The 10,683-nt window shown below is 41.7% G+C and overlaps 1 protein-coding gene across 1 annotated transcript; it reads left to right on the top strand.

Annotated features, from left to right (window-relative positions):
- Nucleotides 1–1,608: 1,608 nt before the first annotated feature.
- lrrc38a (leucine rich repeat containing 38a) lies at nt 1,609–10,120 on the top strand (the record flags this gene model as incomplete). Its single annotated transcript, XM_079180376.1, has 2 exons — nt 1,609–2,236; nt 9,873–10,120. The coding sequence occupies 2 exons, from the start codon at nt 1,609–1,611 to the stop codon at nt 10,118–10,120; spliced, it is 876 nt and encodes a 291-aa protein (XP_079036502.1).
- Nucleotides 10,121–10,683: the final 563 nt, after the last annotated feature.

Here is a 10,683-nt window from a genome sequence, read left to right as displayed (position 1 = left end):
CCTCTGATATGGCACTTGGTGTGACCTACTTTTCCTACATGATAGCGATCACGGCGGGTGCACTTAGTGCATTTATTTCTGTTGTCATCTTTTTCTCAGAGCAGACACTCTATGATTTAGTAAGACTCTAGGGATATTTATGTAATATAAAATGTGTTTTTGCAGGCCTGACGTCACAGGCAAACAGAAGATTGAAGGATTTAGAATTAGTAATCTGTCGATTCTACACTGACGCCTCTCACATTCATGTCAAGCCAAATTACCGTGAAAAGATGAGATAGATTCATAAAAACGTTTACATGTTTTATGGTAATTAACCTAACTTCAAAAGTTTCACCACCAAGTGTTATGAAACTTATAAGGGGCACGTGATGGTATTCACTACTGATTATCGTGTATACATGTATATAATGATGTAAAATCATTTGATTGATCAAACATTGAGGAGATTGCAGCGGTTATCAGATTACTGTGAATTAACAGTTTAGAGTAGAAGAGGGATTAAGAGTATTCAGATATACAGATTATATTCCCATTTTATATAGAGTCATGAACAGGATGAACAAATAAAGTAAATAGCTCTTTTATAAATACAACTGAGGTATTGCCTTAGTGTGGGTTTGATCAGATTACCACAGTATCACATACTGTATATGTTCTAATCATAGCTGGATTAAACAAACATCACTGCCTTCAAGTTAAATATCACCTGAGCCGATATGACACACTTCATAAAGGTGACATTTCAGCTGTTTATGATCAGCCTGCAAGAAGCTACAGAATGCCTTCCAAAATGACATCTCCACGGTATGTCTGCAAATTCTGCTATAGGCAGATGTTTTGGACACGTTGTCATGGTGACGGGAGCTCTTCTCCATCCCCATCCAGCGAGTGAAGCCAAGGCGAGAAAAAGAAAAAAGGGGACTGAAGGAGGAGGCAGGGAGGAAGAGGGGGAAACAGCGGTGATTCCAGGAGACTGCGTCACACGTGAGTCATGGATGGTGATGGAATCGTCGTATACATCGGGGTCTGTTGGGTGAAAAAGGAGCTCCGATAGGGTTCCAGGCAGTGAGGACTCTCGCTGTGGTTCTGCTCCACTGATCTGACTGATGACAGGGCAGCTGGTTTACCTCAGTGGCTGACTAATGAGGCATGGAGGGCTGTTCCTGAGACTCCACACAGACACAAACATGTCTCATGGCTTACGCCCTAACCCCGCCTCCCTCGCCTCTGGTTCGTTAGTCTCTATTTACCTCAGTGTTAATCCCCCCCCCCCCCCCCCCCCGCTCTCTTGCACACTCTCTCTTTTGCTCCTCCCCTCTCTTCCCTCAAAGCCAGCAGGCTGCCATTTGATCCAGACTGCTGGTTACATGATCTCCTGGAATACGACGCTCCCTCGCTACTCCATGGCTTTTCGGCTTGTTCTCGCTTTGCAGGTCAGAGAGCAGGGAAGGATGCCAGCACCACGCTGAACACCATCAACATCGTTTGGCCTTTCCTTCCCCTTCCCCTCCTGTGATCTGAAACCGTCTATCCGTCCGTGTCCCTGACCTCTCCTCTCACCCCCTCACCCCCCACCTCCTATTTAATGCTGCCGCCCCCTCAACAATGATACCATGCATTAACTGGCTGCAGCCTTTCCTTGCCTTGATCTCCTCAACCTTGCTTACGCGAGGCCACATCTGCCCATCCAGTTGTTTTTGTCCGGACCACCACACTGTGGACTGCACCAGCCAAGGTCTAACCAGAGTCCCAGACTCCATCCCTTTGGATGTTCGCCGTCTCCTGCTCTCCAACAACTGGATTCCCTGGATCCCCTCCGACTTCTTGGTCCTCTACAGCGATCTGGTCTACCTGGACCTGAGGAATAATTCTCTCTCCCAGTTGGAGCCAGGGACCCTGAGCACCTCCTCTAGATTGGTCTTCTTGGACCTGGGGAGCAACAACCTGACAGAAATCTTCTCAGGAACATTCGGGGAGTCAAGGAGTCTGATCAAACTGCGGCTGGGGAACAACCCCTACCTAAACATGGTAGGCAGGGATGCTTTCACAGGGTTGGCGTCTTTGAGGGAGCTGGAGCTGGATGGGAATGGTCTCACGGCGCTGGACGTCATGGTCCTTGAATCCTTGCCCTCCCTCCGGATGCTGCGTCTGGAGGGCAACCCTTGGCTCTGCAATTGCCACTTTGCCAAACTATTTGTGTGGCTGACAGAGAACCGCCACAAGCTCCCACAGGGTAAGACAGAAGCTCCTTACAGCAGAGACTCAGTCTTTGTCCCATGCCAGAGTAGAGGAAATCCAATCACTTCCCGAACATTTATTCATAATATTTGATCGATCCGTAGCAACACATTTGATGATTGAAATTCATGTATTACATACAAATATATAATAAGTGTTATTCTTCCTCATCAAAAAGCCAGTGCTGTTATTTTCTCTGGACAGATAAATGTAGTTTATCTTCACTAACTCAATGACTCTATCATGTTTATCCCAGGTACACTGATTTCTCTTCTGTCTTATGTTTGGAACAATATTGCTTACGTTCTGTGCAAGCTGTACACCACAGTTAACTCACGTTGTATTATTAAACTAAAAACATAAACTGTGCAGAAACAAATACTGACACACAGGCCAACTGTATCTACTACACTATAGATTTAGCAAAGTACTCCTTTAAACCTCTTAGGTGCCACTTCAATAAATGAAGGAAAAGATTTTCTTTTCTATTTCCCCTTGTGAAAATGTCACTTTCATTTGTTATTTTCATGACATATCCACTTTTATAACTTTCAACTGTATATCCCAGCATTCATCAGCAGTTGGAGTTTCAGGGTTCCCACTCATTTCTAAAGATCATTTTTCAGGGTATTTTCATGATGTTGTAGCTGGTATGACAGACAGGGATCACACCATACACTAGTATATCCCTCTCTGTGGAAGTCTGATTTAAAAGACCTGCAGTCTTTGGCTAAACCATATCCATGACATCACCTCTTACACGCTTAGAAATGATGAGAAATTGATCATAAATTAATGCAAACACACCTGCAGACATACGGTACATCATTTCATGTCATGTTATGGTCCATTCTACATGCTGCGATGTGTTTGAAGAGACAATGCTAGCAAAGTAAAAAAGTACCGTGAACCAGAGTTTTGACCCCAGCTTCTCATTCATTATCCTAACTCTCTCAATAATGCCCAGCACTCATTTGAAACCATTGCTCCTATCCAGAGTTCAATCACAAACCTTTGCAGGCAAAACAAGTTAGCAAACATGTCAACTTTATCAACTGAAACAAATATGCTCACTAATATAACAGTATGCAAAGTTTTGGGAAGGCAGAAATGTCATGTCATCCAACCTGCCTGTGCTACCATGTGTACATGATAACAACAATGGCCTAAACTACCGTTAACCTTTCACCAGTTGATGTTGTAACCAGTTTTAGTCTGCTGTTCACAGAAACACAAACCAAAACCATCTCAGCTGCACAACTGACCCAGAACTTTTGGTGTCTGGTAATTTATTGTATAACAATAAGTCATATTTTACATGCTAATTTTTGTTCTGCAAAATCACACTGTAATCTGCAAAGTAACTAGTAACTGTCAGACTTAAATATACGTACATTATCTTGACACTTTCACATACAGTACAATAAGGTCTATACTGTAGTTAGCACGTTGCTATATTATAGCATAAAGTAGGTGAGTCAACAATCAACAAGCCTACGATTGATTTTGACGGGGAAGCTGACCCGTTACGCCAAAAGTAACATGTCATTCCTGCTTTTTACTTTGAGGTCACTAAAAAACAACGACCCATTTTTTAATACAGAGACAAAGTGTAAATGACACAGCCTGCTGGTTTTTAACTGGGCCGTGGTGGCTCTGGAGTTTTAAATAAGAATGAGTTACATTCTGTCAACACAATCCCCCCACTGTTTGTATCGGTCGGGTCAACGGTGAACAAGCAACATGCTTTATTCAGCACCACATCTGATGCTGTGACACCACAACACTGACACCAGACACCCAGGTCTAGACTCCTTCCTCACAACAAAGACACTGTACACAGCTACAGGACACACACATACACACACACACACACACACACACACACACACACACACACACACACACACACAAACAAATTGTTTTGGACTAAATGGCTTCTAGAAATGAGCGAATAAACACGCTTTTTTTACAAGACGTCTTGCAGTCACTTTGTATCTGTGGTCCTGGCTACATTCAGAAGGGTGTGTTTGTGTGCATGCACCTGTGTGTGTGTGGTGTGTGTATATATATATATATACATATGTGTTGAGCTATATGTGCCAGTATATTGCCATTTTGTGTTCCTGTCGACACGAGTTTGTGGACACCTATCAGTGTTCTCCTCTGTGTGTGTGTTTGTATCTGTGTGCCATATACTGTGTGTATGTGTTCATCTGCATGCACCTGACTTCACACATACTGTATATGCACATTCCATGAAACAACTCTTTCTGCCTTTGTAAACCTGTAAATCTGTGCCTTTGTGTCGGTATGTTTTTTCTTGTCTGTATTCACGTGGTGCCCATGTGAATGAACATACATGTGTTCTTGTTCCTGTGTGTTCCTTTGTAAATATATATGTTAGTGATTGTGTTCAGTGGCTCATGTGCTAATGTCGGCGTGTTTGTGTTTTTGATCCTTTTCATATTGACCTATATGTGTGTATGTGTGTGTGTGTGTGTGTGTCAGTCTATGTGAGCATGTTGTAGCGCCACGTGACTGAATATCAGCAAGTGATGAGGTTATGAGTCCCTTTTCATGTGGAAAACCCCTTCTGGTCTTACAATGACTCACACATACACAGACACACACATACAAACACTTGACAATGATGTCTCGTGACTCCTGGGTGCAGCAGCGCTACAGAGGAATCAGGATGAGATGGAAGTGCAGTGGACGGAATGTTTTCGAGTTACAGTGCATTAGTACCAAAAAGAAAAGCCATCTTCATTAAAAAGGGCTGGCAGAGACTAAAACAAATTCACAAAAGAGTCCGTTTTTAGATTGGAAGTTTAGCCTTTGGGTCAAAATAGCTATATAATAAAAATAATAATATTAATACCTCCTGTGGTTTCTGCTATTTTGATACGTTTTGGTGTGAAGCTGGATTACTATTGGTGCGTTAGGGGGTTACAGCTCAGCAATGAAGTCCAAACAGGTAGCTTCCATATATGCTGCAGGCAAACCCAAGCGGTACACGCACCACCTCAAACAATGTAACTATGCGTCAGGACTACAGCAGCCACAGAGGTAACACCATGGCTGGTTTATCAACTGGGCTAAGCACACAATTGCCCCAGGGGCCCTGACAGCATGATGCTTACTGTGTATCAGCTGGTTTGTGCTAAATTAATTTCTATTTGTAGTCAGAAAAGTGTTGAGCAATCACCTGTCTTTGGTTGAATGCAGGTAGACAGTCTGTGTGGAGAGCAAAACAGGCAGAACCCATTAGCTGAAATGCAAACTGGGAACCCAGCGGCTATTATCTGACGATGATTTCGCTTTTTATTGGTTCAAAATGAGCTTTGTAACTGGCTAATTGTCAAACATTCTGGTAATACACATCGTCTCTTAACTCCAACTGCAGTCTTGCATCTGTAAACAATGAGCAGCACACGGAACTTGCACAGACCTGGATCAGTAGCAACTACATTCACTAACAGATTCACTGTCTAAAGGCTAATTCATGGTTCCTCATTCATGTGACCACATGGGTTAGTGCAATGTAAATTTAGTAATCTGCCCAAGTCATCACAGGGGTCCGAGACGATATCTGAGTGCAGCTCACAATTTCCCACCACACAGACTGACAAGCAGGCTATGCATGCGCTAGAAAAGTAAACTGAAAGCTTGTTTCGTGCACAGTATATATGTCAGTGGTGGACCGTCAGGGCCTGCAAGGCCTTCTCTGCTGGCCTTAACAGAATCACAAAGTTATAGCTATTTTATAATTTAATATTTTTTCTTAAATACATTTAATTTTTTCTTATATGTATTGTAATTTAAACAAATATTTTTTCCATTATCTTTTTTTTTCTTTGCACAGCTACTGTGCTCCTCAGTTGCTCTGCTTCCAGTGCAGCTTGTTTTAAGTAGAGCTTTTATCCAATCAGATTTCACCTCTGTGTCTCTAGGTAGAAGAGAGGCCCCAGGCCTGCAGACTCACCAGTGCCTCCATGTGCAGTTTAAGTGAATGGGGACGATATTGTTTATTGTCATAGTCTTCAACCAATCAGATCTTTAGTTTGACATGTTGGGCGTATTCTTTGACGTGTCAGAGCTGCTAGCTGGCCTAGCCATACGTGATTGGTCAGTGGGCTAGCGTGACATGTTGGGCGGTGACAATCCCAATATCTGCTGCCTCTGTGGAGCGGACATTTTCAGCCTCAAACGCATTAAAACGTATTCAAGAAATACAACTGGGGAGGCTCGACTGTCTTCACTGGCATCCATGAATCCAGAAGGACTTCTTACTGGAACTAAAACACACGGATGTACTGAACAACCATGAGATTAAACTCTTTGTAATCAAAGAAAGGAGGATGGACTTTGTCTTTAAATAGTGAACAGCAGCTTTGGTAAGTGAACTGCAGTAGCTTTAACTGCCATATATATTATTTATGTCATTATTTAATATGCTTGTTTATATTATATATTATTATTTGTACAACTTGTTTTTATGAATATGGTTTTCCGTTTTGTTTTATATGTGATAGGAACTATACGTCCTATGTTGCGCTGGGGACACATTTAGCCGGTGCACAGCAACAAAACGCGCGAAGCGGCAGCGGTCTATATACTCTAAGTGTTAAAGTTAAAGTGTTAAAGTTACGTTTACGTTTTTAAGTGATCTACTTTGAAGATTCATGTGTTTTCAAGTGGACTCATTTTCCCTCTCGGTGTTGACAGACGAATAAATCCGTCAGTAACAAGAACTATGGAGTCGTGTATTTCCTGGAGGGAGTGATAGCGTTACTACTCTGTTAATGTGTCTATCGTGTCGTTTTGTTCTCTCTGATATGAATCATATTTGAATGTCCCGTGCTCTTGAGTGCATGTTTTAGCTGAATTGATTTTGACTATAAGCATTGTTCGTTAATGCCGCCGCATCCCGTCATGCGGGTATTCATGTATCTGCACTCAAAGTGTATTTATAGGTGTTGAGCTTCATATTTACGAGTGCAGGCCCAGGTATAAAATGCACGGCCTGCCACTGGTGGGTTGCCTCGCGGGATATTAATCCTTGTGTGAATTAGCCGTTATATTTGTTCTGAATCATACGGTGTCATGTTTCGTTGTTCGCCTTGCTATTTCGGGTGCCATTTATAGTTTGGTTTACTCCTGTTAGCTAGGGTCATTTGTTGTTTTCTCTTGTTGATTCTCTTGTTTACTTTTGTGTAATTTCATATGTGTTTGCTGGTTATGAAACAGGGACGTTTCTAATTGAGGGGGGGACATATGTAACAGACTGTATTCTGCTCTTGCTTTGTGCAGGAAAGCTTAGCAGATAGCTAACAGTAGATCCGTGAAATAAAGACCATGGAATCCGTCGAAGAGTTTCAGGACTTTAGTGTGAATCTTTCTTAATTGTAAAACTGTGGAAACACAATATGAAATATGGTCTTACAAACTGTCCATATATACATACATGAATACAAAACAACAATCCAGCATATAGCATCGTGTAAGAATGTCCGACTAGCTAGCTTCTAAGCTAATTTACATTTACATTACTGTCAATGGAGAAATGCTAACCGCGATTAGCATTTAATACAACACAAATGCTATACTAACAGAGCGAATAGAATAGAATATATCTTCGTACATATTTTAATGCAACATAAAGAAATACAAACAGACTAAGGTCTTTACAGGCTACCAAACAGAAGACGTGATACATTAGTGCAGTATGTGCAGCGTGTACTCTCATCAGAATCCCAAAACAACGAGGCACTAACTACGACAAGAGAGGAGGGATAAATATGAGCATGAAATGCTATAACATTATACAACACAGAAATGTGGGGGCAGAACAGATCGTCTCATGTTTATCGTTTTGTATTGGAGATGATATGTGCCTTCAGGGTTGCTGTAGAGGAAAAGCAATTCCCACCTCTGGTCGAAGGGGGGAATACAGAGAGAAGCCGTGGGCTGAACGAGATGTCTGGTCTCCCGACTCCGCGTATTACCGTTTTATAAGTGCCCCTCATACACGAACCCAGGACGCTCGGTCACATAACTGTTGTTATAAATTGTATACTAATGAGTGTTAATGTAGGAACAATGCTTTATAAATAATGAATTAAGTGTTTACTCATACTTAACTAATGCTTCATAGCGTGTAGTTATTATAAAGTGTTACCATGAAGACTTTGTGCCTGTTTATTCAATGGATCAAGTGGAAGACATGTCATTAGTTACTCCAGACATGTCATGTAATATTATGTACAGTCACACAAAGCTTCTCTTTATGGGGTGTCAGGCACAATATTACAGTGGATCTGATTTTTAGGATGCATTTGCTGTTTTTCAAACTGAAACTTTTTGGAGGTTTGAGTCAACGACTCTCAAAACCTTTAGTTTCTAACAATGCATCTGAAAACTGGAGATTAACTGTATTTTAGGAAGCAGTGTTTCCAGATCCAGCTTAAACCATTGGTTTGTTGCACTGTTGGAATGATTGGTTAGATAACTCATGTTGAACCACTTACACTGATCTGGTTACTTCTTTGGTGTCGAAAAGGAAAAACATTAATCTGTTTTCAACTTTTCATGCATAAAGTCCTGCTTTATCACCAATGGCCAATATTATATATATATATATTTTCCATAAATTCACATTGTGTACATATGAAGGCATGTTTAGAACATCATTAGCACAAAAAATGCCGCCCTCTCATTCATTTAATTGAGAATACAGCACCCCATTGGGCCACAGCAGAGGGACATGGAAAATAACATAGGGGTCATCAGGGGAAAAGAAGTTGTACCAACCTCAACTTTTAAAACAAAACAATGCAACCTCATCTAACAACTCCTTGTGTTTGCCAATCAAACGTGCAAGTGAACATTTCTGGTAGATGAATTAGTAGCAAGAGCAGCATAATTCTTTATTTTTATTTTACCTCAACATTGTGTGATGGAAGATTTCTATGTTAATCGAGAGAAGAGAGTTTTGTTCACAAATCAATAATTAAGTCTTCAAAAGATTCAAAGTTGTCTTTGTCCGTTTATTCACTTGCAAGAGGGAAGGAAAAACCACAGCCACTTGTTCAGTAGTCTGTGGAGAATACTTCTACGAGTGATAGCAGTACATGTCATTTATACATACATGCAGAAAGTAACACCAAAGATGAGTCATACACAAAGCGGAGGTCTGTCTGTACGTGATACAAACTGGTTTCAGCTGACCTGTGTAGGCGCACCGAAAACCAAACCTTTGTGGTTAGTATTCTCAGAAACTGAAGTTGATAAACAGAAACCAGATCGTTCTGTGGCTAGACAGTTCACTAAAAGGGCAGACATGTGTGTTTCAACTGTCTTTTTGTGTCTCTGTACTTTTCTATTTTGCTTTGCAGACACTAATAACAGATATATACTTAATACATATTTTTACCATTACAATTGTCACAGTAGAGGGGGGTCGAACCGTAACTGTTGTAGTTATGTGATATGAGCTTTAACCATTCGGCCCACCCCTTGTTCTATTGCGCTATTCAGTCCTAACAGCCACATTTACCCTTGTAAACAGGAAGTCCAGTGTCTGGGTTCCTGTCAGCTGGTTAACTTGTTGATGTCTCTCTTCCCAGGTATGGAGGGGATAGAGTGCTCCCTGCCTCTGGATGGGCGTCGTGTTCCCCTAACTTTACTCTCTGAAGACAGTTTTCGGGAGTGCCGTGGTGCCCTCACCCTCACTGACTACCTCATCGTCATCTTTTCCGGCATTTCCGTCTCAGTGGCAGCCATCGTGGCCAGCTTCTTCCTCGCTTCCACAGTCCACTGCTTCCAGCGCCTCAGCAAAGGCAGCAAAGGAGATGAGGAAGAGGGCAACGACTGATGGGGGAATAGATAGAGGGAGGGAAGTTATCAAATGCAAGTGTTTCTTACTCAACTTTTGCTCAGAACTAGAAAAAACATGAGAACAAGAGAGATTGTGGTGAAGCGGTAGAGTAAAGGCGTTATAGGAAAATGCTACATCAAGACTGGGTTACCTTGTCAAAACCAAAATCACACTTGAGCTATCATGAGACTCAGAGACTGGTTTGGAAGACATCAGACAGGCTTGTATCTCTGTGAGCAGGTTTGCATTCACAGAATGTAGCAATTTCTACTACTGCCTACAGTACTGACTGTTACGCCATTCTTGGAAAATGCGTATGCAGTGTTCGTCATTAAGACTGAGATCACTAAATGTATTCTAGATGGAGGTGAAGGGACAAACGTCACTGCACGCTGCAAGGGAAATACATCCAACAGATGTTACAATGTGGTGCCATTAAGAAAAGGTCTCCCAGTAGGAGCTGACCAGTAAAAACCCATTCCTTTACTGTTGGTCCACACAGGTCTGAAAAATGAATATACCCAACACAAAAAGAAACTGTGACTTATGGCAGGATCAGA

The sequence above is a fragment of the Pholis gunnellus genome, assembly GCF_910591455.1.
Source record: "Pholis gunnellus genome assembly, chromosome: 2".
Lineage (NCBI taxonomy): Eukaryota > Metazoa > Chordata > Actinopteri > Perciformes > Pholidae > Pholis > Pholis gunnellus.
Note: the sequence above shows the minus strand (reverse complement) of the source record. Positions and strands in the feature narration are given on the sequence as shown.